Source organism: Aplidium turbinatum, chromosome 9, assembly GCF_918807975.1.
Source record: "Aplidium turbinatum chromosome 9, kaAplTurb1.1, whole genome shotgun sequence".
Classification (NCBI taxonomy): Eukaryota; Metazoa; Chordata; class Ascidiacea; order Aplousobranchia; family Polyclinidae; genus Aplidium; species Aplidium turbinatum.
Window position 1 is genome coordinate 19,622,119 of NC_137480.1, and position 21,840 is coordinate 19,643,958.

Below are 21,840 nucleotides of genomic sequence, written 5' to 3' on the forward strand. Positions count from 1 at the left end.
AACATCAAGCAACTGCCCTAGCGAAAAAAATATGTCCTTTTGGCAATGTTTCAATGTCTCCTGACGTTAAAGCGACGTAAAAAGTGAAACTTTTATAAACTGCGTTCTTCTGTTTTGGTGTAAACACAAGAAGTGTCAAATGTTTGCTACAAATAATGGTGATCGATTTTGCTTAATGCATCGGTGAATGATTTATCGCTCATCTAAACACACACGAGATCCAAAACGCTACGCAGTAACCAGTGTTTTGCGTTTAATCTGCTCTGCCCGTGACGTAATTGGTTTTAGTGGCTTTTATCTAAATAAAAAAACAACACTTGTTGCGTCATGGCAAGAAACTACTTGAGGAGGCCAAATCCTCCACCACGTAAGGTTAAGCTTTAGCGAAACCTTATCACTTGTGTTTTTGCAAGGGACTTCTTGTCACCAAAGCGTGGGATTTTGTGCATTGTTTTTATAGTTTGTCTCAGAACTTAAATTACGGGTCGCTGCATAAGGCAATTACCTGCTTTTACCTACCCTCCGGTTCGTCACCGTGGTGGTTTTTTTCCGGTTGTTGTATCACTCTTATCAATCCTTACCATTTTGTAAACGAAATTGGCAAATTGAAACAATGATTTTTTTCTACGTGCTAATTTCTAAAGTAGGCTAACTTGGGATACTATGTAGCAGAGTGTATACTATGGAATCATCAACATTTATATACTGTAGTTTGTCCCTCGATGACTTCTCATAAAAAAAAATTCGGTTCGCTTCTCAGTAACAAACAAGCGCGAAAAAGCGCAGTTTTTTATACAGCGCTTCATTCACCCCGGGTTTTGTTGTTAGTTCTTTCTTCGGTTTTGTTATTCTGATGTTGTTAAGTGACGTTGCAAAATGATTCTGGAAGCAACTTTGCTAAAGCAATTAGCTTTACAACAGCGTCAGACCTTGGAACATAACACCAACCGCGAGATGTAACTCGAAACGAAATTGTCTGCTGCAGGTGGCGTACCTTCTCTAATGCATTGCAGTCCCGTGTCCTCTCTTGAGCATCATCTAAATATACGAAATTCTTACTCTCCTTTTACGAGCGACCTGTAAATTGTTTGGTGAATACACAGTGGATTCATAGACTTTCACCTCTGTTTTTTGAAACATTCCACCGACACTTTGAAATCAGATTAGTTTTTTGCGACTTGACACAGAAAATTCAAAACGCACAGTATATATGCCTAAAACACGTAATTTGTCGTAAAAACCATTAATGGTGCAATCAGGCATCTTAACATATAACTGTGGAGTGAATCGATATTTCTCTGTTTCAAGTTATATTGCAGTTGCTTTTCTACTTCTATGAATTTGCCAGCGTTTGTTTAAGTTTGTGTAAAGATGTTTTTTGATTTTTTTTGATATGGCATATTCAGCACTTCTCTTTTGTGAACTTTTTTTGTATTGTTTTTTTTTGATAGTATTTTTGCTGTCTAAAAGTTAGACAACAAATTAAAAAACTTTGATTTTTAAAAATGAGAATGTAAACGTCATTTTATTTTAGTCACAGCAGGCCTTGCCTATATTGATTACCAATTAGTTCTCTCGAAACAGCCCGAGCCCATTGTTTATTTTGTCTTAAAATTTACCCATGACCCTGCAGGTGTTGGTACTCAAACACCGGAGCACTACTAGATTCCCCACTTCACTGGGTTAGGTGCATTGTTTCATCAATCTCCAGATAAGAAACACCGTCATTCTACGTTGGTTGCACACAGTTTAACGTCGCATAGACGTCAGTTAATTTGTTCTCTCTCTCGATCAGGTTCTGCTTTCAGTCACAGATGAGATGCGTCTGAGCTCTGCTATGGTCAAGTAACTGTGCAACATGATGTTGCTTTGCTTTGAAATAATTCCACTTTCCGACACGGCCACTGCAAAGAGAGGAACTGGCCCCAGCCCCTTTTTAGACCGGCGTCGCCTTGCCACCAGATCAAACATAGATTGCAATATCTTTCATGTTTCTTCATTTTTCTTTTAGCCGTCGATTATTACTTAACTGGCTTTCAGTCAAGCGAAATGTGACGATATGTATCAGAGGGATGCCTGCTTCTCGTCATAACGTGCGGTCAAAAAATGGTCACCGTGAGGTCATCGCAGGGATCCAGTGGACAAACATCTGTTTATGGCGATAGAATGGCTGTTGTCTTGCAAAAATGGTCTGTAAACAATTTCCAGATCATTAGGAAACTGTCGGCGTTTTTACTTTCATGCTTAGTGCGACGACCTTTCGAAGCAAATCAGGCATATTTCCCTTCGCAATTTCCATCGTTCGTATAGCTGAAAGAAGTCATTTGATGCTGATTTTTGCTTGGGTTTCAATATGTCATGCGAATGAAAACTGCATTATTTTATGACGTTCCATATGACAAAATCTTTTCGACATTATAAGAGAGTTCGGAAAATAGAAGGTGCGTGACCGCTGGATTTAACGTTATTATTTAGGAAAATTGAAGGGAGCTTCTGAAATTCATGGTAGCTTGAGTCGGCTACATTTTATAGTAATTTTTCTAAATGTCTATATTTGTCATTCGATATAATTTATCAATGCTTTATAAACTAATTAGTGCGAACAACCTTGCAAGAATGTATATGCTGGAATCCAGCCACAATTTTCCTTGTTTCAAAGTGACGTTTTGTACCAATAAGCCAGGCAGATGTGAAACATGCTACCACAGTGGGCACCGAACCGTGACAATTAAATGGGTAAATGAAATTACTTTCTGTCTTTAGCCAACACTTTTGCAAAAAGACCATAATTTTTTCTTGATGCAAAATTTTCTCAACCAAAGGAATGCTTTTGATTCTTATGTGCTTTGGTTCATCGTCCTTCGCTGCTAATTTTCGATAGATCGTCCGTGTTTTGATTGCTTCAAAATGAACGCAAATTTTCGGCAGCGTTGCGATGAAGAACAACTGAAAGAGTTGCGTAATATTTACGACAGCAAGAAAAAAATTTCTCTCACTGATGTCTTTGCATTTTTACTTTGTGCATTCACTTCAGACATTGCTGAAATAATGTAGACTAAACACACAATGCAACACAAGTGCGGTTGGAAGCTCGTCCATCATGTATACCTGCTGACATGCCTGCTTTGAAAATATTTTGCACATAGGCATTTCAAATTTTAGTAAACCATGCCAAAGTCAGTTATAGATGCTCCCAGTGAAAGGTTAAGTAATGCACTTCATTTTTTCTTGTATGTACCTATTCACTCAGTGCCACTGTCAAGAGTGCCATGGCGTCGACTGATATTTTTCTCATCTTATATACGCTATTAAACTGACTACAAGCATCAGTTTAACGCAAAAAAATAATCGGCAAGCTTTTTGGTGTGATGTCCACTTTAAGCTGTAAAATTTAGGGTCCTGAGAAAGACTTGTATCAGTAACTTGAAATGTCAAAAAGGAAACCTTGTCCGTATTTTGAGATTTCAGTGACTTCGTTGTTGGTTTAGTACATTTTTCCTTGTTTTGTTTTCGATCCTTCCACTTAAGGTTTTTGCTGCAAAAGCAAGACCCGTATCTTTTTCCATGTCCGAGTTGCTTGTCTAGCATGGGGTAAAGTTAGCCATCCATGCGACCATAGTAGCGTTTTAAGAGGACGCGTCAATTCTTTGGAATGTTTGTCCTTGAAACGTAGCTCGAACCTTTATTATAAATTTGTGCACCATTAAATCTACACCCATGCAATCAAAACCATCGCAATCTTTCACAAATTTACCTATAAGGAACCGCCAGCATTTTGTATTTGTAACATTAACGCGAAGTTTTTTTATTGCTCACAAATATAAAAAGTACTATTTTTGTGTTGCATTCGTTAGCTGAAGTAGGAAGATATTCATCTTTTTATTCATATGCCATCCTAATTTTTTATGTACTGGTATTTTTTTAATTTTCACTGGAACTGGTTTCCTTATTTGTTTTTTCCTGTTTTTGATAAAAAATAATCAATAACATAAAATAGACGAAAACACTGGTGCCTCATCTTTCAAAATATCTTGTCGGAAGACTTCAGTTTAAAGATTGTTGAGAAAAACATTACGCCAGATTTTTCTTCAAACAATCAAAACTTCAATGTATTGAAAACAATGCGTAATTTGTTCTAGTCAAAATTACAACCACCTGTTGTGATAAAAACTGTAGTTTTAAAACGAGCATTTTTTATTTTTTGGTGAAAGATTGCACTTTAAACCAAGTGTTGATAAAATATAAATGGACAGGTTTTGCTAATTCCTCAAACTATTTTAGTACCTTTACTTGTTGGCAATCACAAGCTGCAAAATCGCCAATTTCAATGTTTTTGAAGAAAACACAAGAGAGATTTAGCTTTTTTTTCATCTTCGACTATTCTTGATACAACTGTGGCAATCAAAATACTAAGCTACTTTTCATGAAAGCAGAATCGTTTACGAAAATGGAATTATCGTGATAGTTTATTTAATTTCCCCATCGGTTCTTTCTCATCATCCAAATTCGATTTTGTCCCCACTAGTGGGTGGACGGTTTGCTGCAAGAAAAGAATCGGCCTCCCCCATTAATCCGAATTTTGATGATGATGACGAGAAAGGACCGAATGGGAAATTAGATAAACTATCATAATAATTTCATTTTTGTAAAGGTCTTGTACATATCCATTCGTTGATGTTACGCACCAACTGATCGAGTTGTTACTTTGTACAAATTTTATATTGAATCTTGACTACATCGCTTTAGGACTGTTTTAAACAAAAATATTTTGAAAACCTTTTTAAATTTCGTGCAAGATTTTTTTGCTCTTGGTTACGTTTTGTAAAAAAAATTGTTTCTTCCCAAAATTCTAGCAAGTTTTTTTTTTTTTTGAAGTCGAAACGAATGAAAAACAGACCAACATCTCAGAATGCAGCAAGCTTCGCAAAGTTCGTGACCTTGAATCTTTCTCTTTGGAAGGTTTACTCTAATTGCTTCAGTTTACTAGTTTTCGAAACAAAAGCATCTCTCAATTTACTTCAACGAAAAACTTTTATATTGTTTTGATTTCATTTTGGTATCAATGTAAGTGTCTTTGCATTCCCTTTACTTTCACTTCGCCAAAGGAAATTAAATTCAAACGGACCAACTTTTGAATGCACAGAATGGGCTGTGGAAGTTGTGTTTTTGTCGTTTCTAACTTCAAACGGCATCTTTGGGAATTAAGGAATGAAATATATATTTTATATGTCTTCAAATGCAAAGTTAATCAGTAAAAACAACGAACACTCTTTCTAACAGAACAAAGTTTATCTCTTGCTCTGTCTTTGCCTGGAGGCCTTATCCTTTTGAATATCTAATCATTGTATCTTAAGCTGAAGATTGAAAATTATTTAAAACGAAAATACGATTTCCCTTTTGGATGCTGTTAAAACGAATGTGTAGAATGAAGATTGAAGAAGCCACTTTTTGTTGCTGTGAATGCGTAGGCCAGTTCCAGACAGCAAAATCCGTCAGTTTTACATTTATTGAACGTCTGAGACGTTTTGCTGTCTGAGTTACTGAAAACAATCACTACACAGTCTCCTTGTTTATTCAATTGATAAGAGCTGAAAGCAAAAACCAAATGCGATTGTGGTAAGCAATCGTCTTGTATACTTGAAAAATAGAAAAGTTTGTAAAAGCAAGCAAGCACAAGCATTTATCAGGTATCATTTTTGTAATTAATCCTTGCAAAAGCATCGTGGGTTGAAGAAATCAAAACAATTTTGAAACTCCTAGTTTTGTCACACTGTATTGATGTCATCTGTGATCAACTCAAGAATAGCCTCAATGAAGGGTACCAACCCAACAGGAGAAGGCGAACGGAAGTGTCCCTATCCATCCCACAGGGTGGAATTAGAGGTGTCATCATTCACTAGGTACTAATCCTTGCTCATAACCTTTTGAAGTGGAAGTTCTACTGTAGACATGGTCTCACATTCAGTGGGACCAATATCACTTCAATGACCTAAGTGAATCTGGATGAAATAAATATGATGACGAAAGAAGATGTTCCTTATTTGTTGCAGGCATATTTTGATCAAAGGAACAGCTATAATATATCTTCTCCCCGCAAATCGTCGATGAAATCCAATGATAAGATAAGTCAAAGAATTTTAAGTGCAACAGACTTTGAGAGAAGTCAAGCGTGGTTGAACTTGTCTCATACATAACTATAAAATATTTCACGAAAGTGCTTTTGTGCTTACGCTTGTCTGACAAGTGTTAAATTGTGATAACTTTTTGTGAGGTTGGCTAAAAGAGGGTGTTTTTTTTGCAAGTTTATCGCCTATAAAGAACTTGTGTAAAGTAAACACTGCCTCATGCAAAGCCAGTTTAGAGCAGCCTGCAATGTCACTGCCAAGCATCTCATCTTTGTCGCCAACACTGGTCTTTTATATAGAATGTTTTGCCAGTGTTTAGCAGTGGCGTACCGTGACCACTTTGACAGGGTGTTCAGTGACGGCAAAGCAACAGCGGGGGGTCTGGGGGGCCTCCCCCAGAAAATTTTTAAATTTAACATTGAATTTGGTGCGTTCTGAGAGCATTTTCAGCACAAATTCTGAACATGAACAGAATTGACAAAACTAATGTTGTCGGAATGGAAAAAAATACAAAATAGATATGTATTTGACAGCGCCTATTGAATGAGACTTAATATCAAACATTAAGTTGCATTTCTAAAGTCACATACTTCAGTTCAGTTGCAACACCTTGAGAAATGTACAAGCGAATTAAAAACAAACAGGTGAAAGTTAAAATAAAAAACAATAGCAAAGCAACTCGATAACACTGGTCAACAAAAAAAACATTTTTTTTGCATAGGCTTTGAGAACTGATTTAAGGTAACTTTGGGGTGCTGAATCCGAATCTGACCTCAGATTTATCCCATCACGTCAGGTTTGTGAGATATGATAACAGCAAATTGCTACTTTTGTCAAAAGTGGAAGATTTGGCGTTGCGTTTACCACCAACATATGCAGTGCTATAACGAAAGGTTAGTGTTAGATAGGCCAAAACAGCTTAAATAAGGTTACTGAACAAGCATTGCCATAAGCCTGTTTAAATCTTTGTGATTTCATGCAAAACATTGACGGGGGTGGGGTCAGTTATACTTTTAGCCTCCCTTTTGACTTGTTACTACTGGATGGTTAATAATGTTGCTTAGAAAACAAATTGGTATCAAAATTATAGTGGGTGGGTCAGTGGGTGTATTTCAGCTACTTATGTACTACATGACCTGGATTTCTGGATATAGCACAATGTGTATGTGCAATAAACGCAACGTCAAATTTTCCACTTTTAACAAAAGTAACAATTTGCTGTCATCATATCTCACGAACCTGACGTGACAGGAAAAACTGAGGTCAGATTCGGCACCTCAAAGTTACCCTAAATCCATTAAAAAACTCCAAGCAAGAAAAGTTGTGTTGACCAGTGTAATAAACAAGAAAGTCGATTGCTATGTTGGTCGGCTGTACTTTTATCCGCCGTACTACTTAGTAAAAACGAAAATGTTTAACACCTCGACTACAGAAGGAAAATTCATCTATAGCATAATTCGATTCTTCTTGTTTGTGCAATAAATTTTTGAATTACATCGTCGTAGAAAGCTTGCTTTTGCTTCAGTTCTAGCAAAAGTTCCTTCTCTATTGAAAGCAAGCTGAGCGAGCTCAGTCTTTCTTGTCCTTGTGTGGAACGCAAGCAGGTATGTATTCTCTTTAGAGCCGAGAAGCTTCGTTCTGCCGATGTCGTAGTGCTGGGAATACTAAGTACGAGCTGCGTTAAGTTAAACAATTCGTTGAAGCCAGAACTTAAAGAGTTTTGATGAACATACTCATACATGTTTTGAACAGTTTGTTGCGAAAATTCTGGCAGCGAGTACACATCTTGAAGTTCAGATTTAAGCCGAGAATAATCGAAAATTCCTCCATATATATCTTGTAATTTTGTCATTAAATGGTCAGGGAATTCTTTTTTGAATTCAGGAAACTTGTCACAGCACAGCAGTTGAAAAAACTCGAATTTTGTGACAGCAGTAAATCTTTGATCGATCTGACAACAAACACTGTCGATTATATCCTGATAGAGCAATGAATAAATGACTTTATTAGTTTCATTATCAAAATCTTGATTACGTCTTGGACGCCTGGATGGACCATCATCACTTGAGTCTGAAATAAAAATGGAAAATCTTACTGGGGTGACTGTGTCAATCTAAACAAAAGCATGTTGTCTCAAACTAAACATACAGGGTAAGTACCTAGTTTACTTACAGCCTACCTAGTAATAATATAAGGAGAGGTAGTCAGTTTTAAAATGTATAATATACATTATCAGTACGGTAATCGAAGTTTAGTCTAAATCTTGTATATATATAACAGTTTTCTGACCTGAAGTAGCTGAATCCCAAATACAGTTGAAACCAGTATTTCTTTCCTCAAGGAGCTTGACACGGATTTCATCAATTTTATCTTTACAATACATGACATCAAAAGATTTGCATTGTAGAATATCATACAAAACATCAGTCAGTCCAAAAATTTGAGCAAACACATGCAACAAAAAAACTGTTTGAGGTTCTTCCAAAAAATTCAAAAATCCTCTTGCTTTCACCACATCATCATTGTCCCAATTCTCAGATTCCACAATGCTATTAAAAAATAAACTAAGTTGAGATCTGTATTCTTTGACAGTGCTAGATAAACGTGAGGTGAAATTCCATCTTGTTGGAGCAACTGTTGGCAATCTACGCTGCACAAATTCCTTTAAAGCATGGGTACGTTTTGAAGATTTACTAAAAAAAGCAGCTAAGCCAGAAAGAGTTTTTAAAAATATGCGGCACTGTCGAATACTTTGAAGGCCTTGTTGAAGAACTAAATTCAAAACATGAGCAGGACAATGAACAAACAAGGCCTTTGGGTACTTATCTAAAACTCGCTTTTGCAATCCACTCAGCTGTCCACTCATTACACTTGCTCCATCGTAGGTTTGTCCAACCAATTTTTCTTCCAGTGTGAAATCTTTCACAACTTTCTCAACATGCTCCATCAATCCAACTGCAGTACGATCTGCACTTACGTCAGTGAAACCCAAATATCTTTCATAAACTTTTCCTTTGTGTACATACCGAACTACTGTCGAAAGTTGTGACTTCGTCGAAATATCTGATGTTTCATCAAGAATGATAGAAACAAAGTTTGCTTCATCGATTTGTTCTTTGATCGTGTCAAGCATAACATCAGCAATGGCTTTAATTAAACTATTTTGAACAGCTGGAGAAGTTCCTTTAAACACTGTGGCTGCTTGAAGATGGCCATTCAGCACTGCATCATACCCTCTTGTGTAGTCAAGAAGCTCAATGTAATTTCCTCGATTGTTGGATGTTTCAGACTCATCATGTCCTCTAAAAGGTAGCTCTTGCTTTGCTAAGAAGCAAGTTGCATTGATCAGAGTTCTCAAAACTTCTCTGTTTGCTCTTACATTCTCATTATGACGAGACACTTCTTCTAACCTCTGATTACTTAAAGCAGTATCTATTCATTGTCGTCCAAAAGTACTTAAAGCGAAGAAAGCTTCAAGGTGTCTTTTTGAGGTCTCGTGTTTTCGCACAGCGGCAGTCAAATGATTGAGATCAAAGTAACCCAATTTATTCCAAATTGAAGACTCAGTACAAAACAGAATACAAGGCCAACAAAACAACTTGTTCTTTATATTGCAACCAGTCAGCCAAGATATTTCTTCAAATCTGGATGTAGAAAATGTGCGCACTGTTGTTTTTGTTCCTTGTTTGCACTTGTTTGTTTTTAAATTTGGCATGACGGGTTTTGGTTTTCCTTTCTCTACAATGGTAAGCTTTTCATCAAATGATCGTGATGAAAATGATTTTTCCAACAATGATGATATAGAAATTGCCATATTGAACTGTTTATGAATTTATTAATATTATTGAAATTACTATACTTGTAGAGTGTACAAACGATATGACTAGTTCAAATTCTTTATCCTGGTACAGCACTTTGCACCGATGATCTTGGAAGTCAAGGATTTAAAGTTTATACGAGTCAATGCATCTCCACAGCAGCTCTATCTGAAAAAACATCAATTTGTCATCAACAGGGATTCACATAAATATAGTTCTTATGTTCATAGTAATATGGGCAACTTTAAAGTGCCTCTGACAGGAAAATAAATTTGCTAAATTTACCTAAGATACCAAAGAGATGACACTAACAAACTTCCCTGACCAGCAAATAGTAAAAAATATCAACAGGCTAATAAGTTACACCCTTGCAAACTTTCGTTCACTTTCGGCGAATCTGGCACTCATTCAATTGCAAAAATAAAAACGGCAACCTCGCTGTGACGTCACCGTGGGTGGGAAGGATACATTCTTTCTCTGTGGTGAGTTGGTAAGATATGGTACGACTACTCCAAAACGTCAATGTGTGGGGCTCTATTGGTCTAAAGCATGTGCAAAATGAGAATTACCGAAAGGAAAAAGTCAACTTATTATTACTATCAGGTTTAGATCAAATAGATTGAGTTTATTTTTATCAAACAGCATCTCAATTCAATTGAAATTGCAGTTTTTCTAAACTCTTGTAGGACTACAATTTGGATAATTTTTTATTTGTCCTAATCTGGCTATAGCCATTTGCAGTGTAACAGCAGTATCTCACAGACAGTAGGCTACACTTAATTTATGGTTGAGGTAGGCCTAATACCTGGAAATTGCTGTTTATGTGACAGAGTCAGTGACAAAGACGTGTGCTATATTTTCATGCTTTCAAACAAAACAAGGTGCTGAGAAGAAAATAGTCAAAGTTTTCTTCAAGTATTCGAAAGTGGGATGGACCATACAAAACTAGTCGTAGGCTATATGTTTTCTTCACCTCACTGGAGATGATTTTGTTAACACCACCAACCCGATTTGGATCTTCTCAGCAATGAGTGGCGTGCTGGGAACTGTAGGTGGTGCGTTTGTCACAAGTGCGAGTCTATGTCCCAGCCCAATGAATGTGTATGTTGCCATGAAGTGTCATAGACGAAAGAACTTTTGAAGAAAGACGCATCTAGCTGTGTTACCAATTGGACCGATTTTGAGGCACACTTACATCCCGCAGTTCTGAGGACTTTTTTTATGAGGAGCAAGAAGAACTGGAGAAAAAAAACAATAAACCGAAAGGAGAAAACGGAGACCTATCAAAAGAGTAAGGATGCTACATTAGGCTAAAAATACTCTAAACGCTAAAGAATGCACACTAAACGAAGTGATTTTATTTCCGTGCAGGCAGTATCGGTAATTAGTCGCTTACAGGCATGCATTGGAGTGGATACTACAAGGTGGTGCTCTCGGAAGCAACAATCGGATTGCGCTGCCGTCATGCATTGTTTGGCGAATCCGAAACAATTTTCAAGTCCAGATGACCGTTACACCGGATTTCAATGGCCAACTGAAGGCACACTATGAGGGAGAGAGAGAGAACTTTTATTTATTCATGAATAGTGATGAATAATGATGAATTAAATATGAATGATGATTCGTACGATTTCTTCATTTTTCACTTCAAGTATATTTTAGATTTTGTAGGAACGTATCCAGTACAGTTTTATTAAACTGCAAAAAACAATAAATCTTTGAAAAAAGCAACCGATTGTACCAACTCCGACCAAACTGTGATCCACCAATTACATCTAGAAAGCATTTGTTTCATCCGTCGCTAACAACGCTCACCCACGATGACGTAATACCACCAAAGTCGTCCCAGAGCAGTGAAATATGGAGTTTCGCCTGTGGTGGCGCTGCGAAACTGTCGTTTTGTATAAATTTCGCCCTAACCAGTCGAGCTTCGAGGTTAAGATTAAAAAGTTCGCTAAGCATAGTTTTGCGCTAGAAAATGCTTAGAAAATTTACTATACTTGGGTCCAACCTGTCAGGGGCACTTTAAAAAGAAATTATTTTTTTGTCCACAAAGTACAATTTCCTATCTAAGTATGCCATTATGATGTTTATGTCCATTTGCAGATAGTGAATACAGCAGCTGTATGTTGTTGTCTATATCTATGCAATGTTCTCTGACTAGTACGTATGTATGTTTTTATATAAGAATAATATAAGAGAATATTTTTTTTACAAACTTAACAGTATGATAGGTCTGGTAGTTGGTGCATTTCAGATGATCATTTTCCTCACAATTTGAAAATACATTAACTAGTAAATCGATATTCAAGTACTCACTTGATATTCAAGTACGGTAGGCTACCTATGTATTAAACAGTACCGGTATGCATCAAACTTCTTTTTTTTTAAACTAATTTTTATTCGTAACATCTCCTGTAACATATTAACAGGATGGAAGCTGACCTCATATAAGATCTTTTGCTTCCTTCCTCTCTCAGTTCAGTACATATACTGTAATACCAAAAAATAAACCAATGATTGATTGATTTTCATTTTGTACATACCTACTGGTACCGGTAAATTTCCTAGGCTTGCCACAGTAAAGATGGTGACCAAGATTGCTGCAAAATCATCACTGGCTTGAAAGCTAACAATGCATTTAAAAAAATGCAGTTCAAACTATGGCGTAGAGCTAGATGAATGAAACAAGAGTTAAGTTTGGCAAACAAAATTGCCTTGAATTCTAGGAGGCATCCACTTTGACTAAAAATACAATAAAACATTTGCAAAAGGCCTTTATTTCTGGCTAAAATCTGCCTAATAACTTACTTTTGCAGTAGAAAGCTATTTTTCTGCCATTACCTCACATCAAAGTAGCTTACTTTGACGTCTTTTCACAAACATAGGCTACCTTAAACTGACGTATACTAGGATGCATTGCGTTACGGTACGTCAAAGCCCATCCAAATGTCTGCGACAAACCGCACGTCACCGCAGACAAGACGCACGCAGTCTAAGCGCTCCAATACACTCGCGTGGAATGTATCGAGCGATGCGATTTGTCGCAGTAAAAACGCATGTAGTCTAAACGCAGCTTTAGCCACTAGCCAATTTTTTTATTATCAGTAGCCTACCGGTATCATTTTGTTCATTGGCTTCACATTTTAATATATATATTATATACCGTACCGGTGGTACACCTAAGACGAAACAAACATAGGCAATAATTAATGTGAGACAAACCAGGAGACACAGAAAGCGACTTTGAGTCAGCTGGCACCTGCTACATAATTAAGGTGTTTCAGCAATAAGGTACGGTACAATACCAGTAACATACAAACACTCCAATTACAAAACGATTAGATATGTTGTTTTAGAATGGTGCATCAATGATATTGGCTGTTGCCATAAGCTTTGTTGCAGATTCAGACAAGCTAGTCCTAATTTACTGGCACTTGGTGCATAAAAAACATTTTATCTTATCTTGTTTCCAACTCTGATCACCTCAAACCATAGCTCAAACTCTAATCCAACAAGCTAAAACTTGCTATTGCCTGGGATTCCCCCAATGACGCGCCAAGGTGTGCAAATCAGCGAGTGCACACCCTAGCTGAACTAAAACCATTGCTGTTTTAGCTGCCTTGTGACGTCATTTTTCTTAATTGTTTATTTTAAATAGCACTCGCCAAGGTGTCAGTGCACACCCAGCTTAAAGGTAATGACCGAAAAAAATTAAAGGCAATGACCTCAAACGTTGGAGTATTAAAATTAGAAGGGGACGAGTTTTGCAATTGAAAAGAAAGCAATCAGCATGCAGCAAGATGTTAGAATATCAGAAAAGTAAAGAACATCGACAACCGATGGAAATTTTCTTTTTTTCTGGATTTCTTGGGGTGTGCAGTGCACACCTTGCACACCCTGAATATACGCCACTGGTGTTTAGTTATAATCTTCTCATTATATACCTTACTGTAGTTTGCTTTGCATCAATGTGATGTTGAATTATCCAACAACGTTGACTCTTTTTTATCGTTTTTACTGCAATAGAGGTTGAAACGATGTACGTAAGACAACTTTTGTTGGCTAGGAACTTTGATTCTTGTTGCACAACAAATGCATTAGCTCTGGATCTGTTACTGTTACCAAATCAGTATCCTTGTCAATAGACCACCACGTTGACAGCCATGACCAGCAGTTTGGTTTGAAGCTCTTTGCATTGAAGTTTTTTGTAATGTTTTTGTAAAATGATGCAATTTTTGCCACGTTCCAACATCTACTGCGGAAAATGAACTTTTTATGGTAACTTTGCTTTGCTGGCATGTCTTGTTTTAGTAAACAGCTTAAAATTCCCAGCTGGCAATGCATTGCATTCTCACATTGTTGCAACATCGGGCTAGGTTGCTTAAACGCAAAAGACTGAATTTTGCGAGTGGGTTAATGCGACTTCTTCACTGTCACCATTCCCACCCTTCTTGCTTTCTTGGTCAAATTTCACGACTTCTCAAAAGTCAAGTTTGCATCAAAGGTTCAAATTCAATGACGATTTTTTGTGTTGACAAAACGTTGCAAAACGTCAAGTCGAAAGAAACTAAGATTTTGTTTACTACAAAGGATTTGTCCTTGGCCCACCGAAACAGTATCTTTTTACTGTCTTTTGTGTGAATGAGAAAACCTTGCAAGGCTGTTTCTTGCGTTGCCAAAAAACATTCCAAACGATTTGAATTAGTATTTATGAATACACTTCGGTTGCATGGTTGCAATTTTTGTTGTGTAAACAGAAATCGAAACCAAGTTGACATTGCTGTGGAAATATTTTTACATATTATGCTTCAATTTGTTTAAATCTATGTGAAGAAATATGCAGCGTTAGGAACAAGTTGAATGACATGTCTAAACCGGGCTTTTCGCGTGAGAGTAATAATGCTCCATTCATCTTTTGCAGGAAAATGCTGCGTTCAAAGTGTTTCTGCTAAAACAACAAGTTCACTTTTAGCACTTCATCACACCTTTTAGTGTGAAAAATATGCAATGCAAAAACATGTTCTAAAAATAAAGCCACAAGGTTTTATTTGTTGGTGCAAACGGTCAGACATCTTGTAATTTATGGGTACAAGCTGTCAAGGTAGTTGATATTTCTCAACCTAATATTTCGTTTTCAACGCTTTTTCGATTGAGGGGTGCTAAATGGGATGTTTTTCATCAAGTTTGTTTTTTTGCAAATTGAAGTTTGAAGGAAATGCGTTAAAAATGTCAACAAACACTTCAAGGAATAATTTTTAACACATTTTGTTGTTTTGAGTTTGTGTTGTTCAAATTCAACCGATGTTAAAACAACGAAAATCAATTTAAACTCGACCAGCTGTGCATCATGCTTTATATCTTATCAAACTACATCTGCAATCAGATAAAAGTTTCCCACCTTTACCCCAAGAACCTGTGAAACGTGAATTTTAAATAGTACAAAAGATCTGCCTCAGTGTTTTGTCATAATCACCTGATGTTGACATCCACGTCGGAAGCATCCGACCCTTTTTTTTATCAAAAAAACTCATTAGGCCTACTCAAACAGCAAAATCTGTCATTTTTACATTGTTTTCAACGTCGTAAAAATGACAGATTTTGCTGTCTGGGTAGTTCATATAGATTTGACTATGCGGACCACAAATAGCGTACATTGCAAATCTGAAACTTCGCAACTTAAAATCCTCTCTCTAAAAGTAACCATGGCTGTTTCATGCTATTTCTAGCATAAAAGAACTGATAGCTGTGGGGAGACCTTTAAGAACATATATGGGTCACTTTTGACCCACAGTTTGGACTCCCTTGCAGTACAGGTTGCACTATGAACGTCGTGGCAGGGAGTGCAATGTTAGAACGCAAACAAAGAAAATAAAAAGGAAAATCGTTTTCAAACTACATTAAAAAACGTTTGGCTTCTGCAATTTTAAAAATAGTTTGCTAGATTGGAAAGTTGCATCTCTATAGGTATAAAACTGATTTATTGTCACCACCTGCATCATCATGATTCCGTGAGCGTGCTGCAAGTATAAAAACCAAGACTATTCATATTACTTTGATTCTGACCACACATGACAGTTCATAATAAACTATACGTCAAACAAGGAATGTTTTTCGCATCGTGTTTGATGTTACATGGTTTACAAAAAAATTTATTGCCAAGGTAATATCTGTTTTGGCTTTGGTTAGCGCATGTCTGTGTCAACATAAAATACGAATGCTTGGCCTTGCATTTGAATAGTCAAGCCCATAAATCTGATGTTTTTCTCCAGTGTATTCAAATATTGACACTTGTGGAAAATTACTTTTAGCCTTTTCATTTTCTTATGAACATGACCCTTACAATAGCTGATTGTTCCCCTAACACACCTTTGGTAACGTGATAAGTCACAAAAAGAAATCCTATTTCAACTCATTGATCGATTTACCACAATTGCTGATCATTGGCAATACAGTAGAGTTAAACAATATTGAACTCAGTTTAATCTCCAGTTTGATTACCTTGTTTAGAAGGTGTGGAAGTTTGATTAAATCGCCAAGTTGTCCTAAAATTTTTGGATGGTCAATATCTTCACGCTGTGATCCCAGGTAGCAATGTAGTCTTTTTTACCCTGCTTTGACATCTGCAGGCGTTGAATCAATGTAGAAAGACGAATTTGTTGGTTAATAAACATATCTTGTACTACAGGAGTTGTTTTGATGTATGGAGTGAGGAGACTAATTTTTTTGCATTCCGAACTGCTTGCAACTTCACTTAGCGTGTCTCAGATACACCAACTAACACATTCAGAGCTGCACCATGACTGCACTTAACTAATCCGTGGCCAGCTGCGGAGAACAAATATTGCTGCCGAGACTAACTGGAAAGAGAAGAAATTCCGTTTTTTGTTTTTGTTTTGTTTTTTATCAATGTCAATATAATTAGCAAGTTCGTCCATTTTTACATTGATTCCACATCTGCAGACAATGAATCAGTGTAAAAAAGAACTGATTTACTGGCTGGGAAGCCTTCAGCCTAAATGGACCCAACTGAATCAGCTGCGTAATTACACAAATAAATCATTAGCTGTACTGACCTGACGTAATTTTTATGACCGCAAAGGTAACCAAACTAAGGACGTCGGTGATTCATGGGAACGCTTGCATAATTATTCTGGTGGTCGCCAAAATGTTCTCGGCACAGTTGAACCGTATCGATCTTTTGGCTCTGGTGTTAGACCATACGTCGACTACTGTTCTTCAGCCACTTACTAGTCGTATAAGAGTTTTCCTTTGGAGAACATTGTAATTTAATTGTCCTATCAAAAATGGTTACAACTTTAAAAACATTCGGTACTTTACGCACTTTTTGTGAAAGGCCAGATTACTTGATTAACCAATGTTTGCTGTTGCCACACGGAAGTTTAGATAAAAAATAACCTATATGCTTTATATCTGAAATATGTGGAATGAAATATGTTCAAGCTATTTGTGACAGCTCTATGAAATATATCTTTTTGTTTTATTATTTTTGCAGCCACTTCTGATGGAACTAATTCTGGAATTGAAGGTTCAAAAGGGGGTGTATGTACAAGATTCAACATGAAAATCGAGTTGAAAATTCACGCAGCGGAAGGTAAACATATCTTATATGCAAACTATGTGTATCTAGTTTGAAGTAATATGAAGCAAGAAGCGCCACGTAACAAAACCCCAAGTACTCTTATCGTCAGGCGAGACAGCCTATCTTTTTTGGTTTTATCTTGCCACTCATACCGCAGGTTATTTACTCAGGCAATAGGATTATGGAGACGAGCAAGGTCAAGAAGCCTTAAACACACCATGATCACAGATCGCAACTCTATTATCACTTTTGCAAATATTAGCACCAGCATTCGTAACAAGTTGTGAGTACCCTGGCAAATTGAAAGAAGATATGTTGCAGTTTCTCGGATTTTTTTTATTCAAATTGTAGGAAGAAAGCCGGTGCAGGATGAATTGACTTTCTTGTTGGCCTAAAATTTGTGGAATTTCTAGTTACTCAACTCTATCATGAGTTGAACAACTTCGGTAAAATCAAACCGTGGCCTTGTCCACCAAATTAGAGGCTGTTTTAGTCTTACAACGATTTGCCATTTCAGCAATTTCCGTTCATGAAGATCATTTACATTGTTAAATGTTATTGTAGCTGCAAATATATAGGTAACAGAAATTTAATTCAATTGTTTGCTCAGTGGTGTTGCTTTGCACATTGTCGCATTCGCACCAGTGTCAATGTGTTCCCTTGCGGTCTACAAATTTGCAATGGTGATATACAAACCCTTTTATCTTCACATAGCGACTCAATGTTTTCAGTATCTTTTGCAAGACCCTTATTTTCCACTTGGCTAAGTTCCATATTGTTCAGGAAGCTTTTAAAGAGCGACTACTTGCTAAATGCGACAACAACTCCAGACGAGATCTTGTAATCGTTTGTCACATCAAAAATAGGCAGACTCTGCTATTTTTACTCACTATGTTTAAAGCGTTCTTGTTTGATATTGTCTCAATGATCCTGGTAGTTACAAAACACTCCTGTTGAATTGTTCCCTGCATTAGCTGAATATCTTTTTGTTGTGAGCTAAACTTCTTCACCATTGTTCAACTGAACTTCATTCAGCAATTTTCTGAACTCTTTTGCTTCTGATAGGTCAAATCTTTGCTTAGACCTCCCAGGGAACTACCAACTTCAGTTCCAAAGAATTATGACGTTTTTTTACATAAAACCAAACATTTGTTCGAGTTAGATTGATGAAAACTGATAAGATATTCATCTGGGATGGGCAAGAGATATTGTATATCAATGGCTTTCAAAGAACAAGGATGGTCTACTTGGGTTGATTGCGACGTCATTGTCGAAGCTTCGTTTGTCTGCCGGTACGAATAGGCTTAGCAGCCAGGTTTAGTATTTTTTGCAAAAGTATTCTTTATCGACGTTATTTTTCATTTTCAACCTAAGGTCACTCCCCGAAACGAATTGAAATATAAATTTGTCAACAACTTCAAGCTATTTGGTGCAGTTGTGAAATTCGTAGGCTTGGCTTTGCCCCAGACAGCAAAATTGTCGTTTTTACATTGATTGAACATCTGCAGACTGCATATGTGCTCAATCAGTTTCATATGAGGTTGTTTTTAATTTGCAGAGAGTTAGACATTAAAATTTGATAACTTTCTTAAATGCGCATTTTTTATTTATTTTTTGCCAGCTGGCATTTTCATTGTGTTTCACCAATGGTGAATTGGAAACAATTAATTGGCGTCGCCATTTTGTATCAGCTGCGAATGCAAAGTTTTTATAGGAGTTCACTCTCTTGACGATTACTTATCTGATAATTTTGATAACTTTATAATGAAAGCAATTATCGCTGGCAAATTTCTAGTCGACAATAGCAAACAATTATACTTGTACTGTATATATATATATTTAAAGGCATGACAAGTTGTTTCGGTCTCAACTCGCCATGATTAAAACTCTGCTTTAAGTTATTTATTTTAAATTGATAAACTACTTTGTTCCATGTCAAGAGCGAGCATGTTTGTTAAGTTAATATTTAGCAAACATATATTTTACATGGCAATATTTTATTTCTTCACGACGACTTGTGGTTTTGAAATAAAAATATGTTGAAGTTCACGTCATAGTAACGTTGCCTGACATCTTACATTCGCAAACCGCTTTGAATGGAGTCACACATCTTTCCCCTGAAATTTACAAGATATCAAATACCTCTTTGCTAATATTTGTTATTGGTCAAAGACCAAATGTATGAGTTACGACTTACGCCATTCGTAAATAGTATCAATGTCATGGGTCGTATTGACCGTTTTCCTTTCGTCTCTTAAAAGTTATTTGTTTAAGAAATAAAACAAATGTAATTTTGGCTAAACGACAAGTTATCTTATGCACAAAATGGCTTTGTTTCCAGCAATTAGTGCATGCAATCGTCATCACAGCGAAAAACCTATGAGGTTGAATTAACAAAAATTTTCAATTATTTTCATTTGTTTGTGGTTATTATACGCTAAATTGACGTAAAAGCAAAATATCATCAGGATAGTTGGCTCACAAAAGATGTGGTTCAATTCCTGTTATAACTTTACCTCTGAACCTAAGATGGGCCAAGATGAGTCTGATAGATAAACGATTGTATTAAGAGAGCTGCTGACTACCTAGGTCAGGCTTAAGTGGCTTTGTTTATTCTACGCTGATTTTTTACCATTAAACCAGCTTCGCTTGCCAGACAAAAATCAAGGGTCTTGCCGTGTAGATTTACTTGAGATCACTGGGTTTTGGATTCAGTTTGAGCTGTTTTCTTGTTGTTTTCGGGGTCGTTAAACGATATACAGCTTAGTGGATTCTATTGCCCATTGCTTCTAACTTTACTAATATGTCTATGTCTGCCCTCACCACGACGGTTGGCTGGCAATGGTGAACAAATAACTTCCGTTGTTGTTTGACAAAAAAAATGACCCTGCCATGTATAGCCTCCTTCCCCCTTTCTCTCTACCGTTAAGAAAATTCCATCAAGGTTCTGACAAAACTCTTGAAAGCCAATTAATGCTTGAACGAAAATAACTGCTAAAGTTTATGGCGATAAACTATCCATCAACTTCATAGTTCTTCTTGGTTTTTTGTCAATCACACCAGGGGCGTTTTAAGTAAACCTGAAAAGCCTTTGATGAATTGTGCCAACAATCGTCTTTCGCAAAGAGTGCAATTTTTGCATTTATCGAATATTTGGATTGCTTGATTATAGAACATTCCTTGAGCTCAGTGGGCGAAAACCTCTCTGTTTTATCCGTAGTGTTACAATAATGGGCCAAAATTAGTTGAAGACACACATATAGTCCGTTTGCTTACAGCAGCACTCGTCATCGATGATCATCAATCAGATGGTCCATTTTGTAGGTGAAAAATTTCAGACCATTTTTAATTCTTTTGCTATAACCAGTGGTCCTTAACCTTCATGCCGGGTACCGGTACCGGCTTGTGGAAATATTTATACCGGGGTGTTAAAAATATTTAGCCTATTAACATAGTTTTTTTAACATTTCTATTTCTCATCAAATTCGATAGTTCGTGTTTTTGCACTCCAGAGTCCTGCTTTAATTGGTGGAGAAAGATTTTTGATTTCCGACCTCTTTTTTTAATGTCATAGTTTCATAGTTTCATTCCCAATTTTTTTTTTTAGAATTTTCTTGTTAATCCACCATCTGAGTTCAACTACTTTTTGTTTTCCTTTTTCCGGAAATGGCCTGAGATCGCTATTACAGCACAAGACACTTTTACCACTCCCAAACACTCTATTTGTGTGAATGGGGCTTTCTACAATGACAGCAGCACAAACAAAATAACGGAGTAAACTGGAAATATGCAATACCCTTCCGATGTCATTCTTATTCTCCCAAGATGGAACCGCCTTGTTGCAGAGTTATCATTGATTTAGTATTCCAATAATGTTAAATCACTTTATATTTTTTGGTGTAACTGTATTTTAATTTGAAATTATGTTTAATCAGCGGTCGCGGTAAAAGAAGTTTGCTTTGGCTCTTGTGTGGTTTGCCGACGTTAGGCTATATATCACATGCAACAAGGTCATCTAATTGTGGGCTTTATTAAAATAACGGTTTCAGGTCAAATCCTTCATTCGGACTAGGTAAACTTTACAAACAAACATCCACAAACTGAAGATTAGTGAATATTCATTGTCTACTGTCTTCAAACCAATAAATCAATTCAACAAAATGACTTTTTTCATTTTTGTTGAGAGGTTAAATATCCATTGTATTTGGGCGTACGTGCTTTCAAACTGCTCTTTTTATCAGTCTGTCATCACGTGATAAATATGAGCATTTTGTGTGACTAAAAAGAAACTCAA

General features: G+C 36.6%; 1 protein-coding gene across 1 annotated transcript in view; it reads left to right on the forward strand.

The window, feature by feature from the left end:
• LOC145777599 (uncharacterized) overlaps positions 1-21,840 on the forward strand; it is a 49,268-nt gene that overhangs the window by 15,196 nt on the left and 12,232 nt on the right. The window contains exon 3 of the mRNA XM_082589024.1: positions 17,460-17,558. Within this exon, the coding sequence (XP_082445150.1) occupies positions 17,460-17,558 (99 nt within the window). The remainder of the gene's footprint in view (positions 1-17,459; positions 17,559-21,840) is intronic.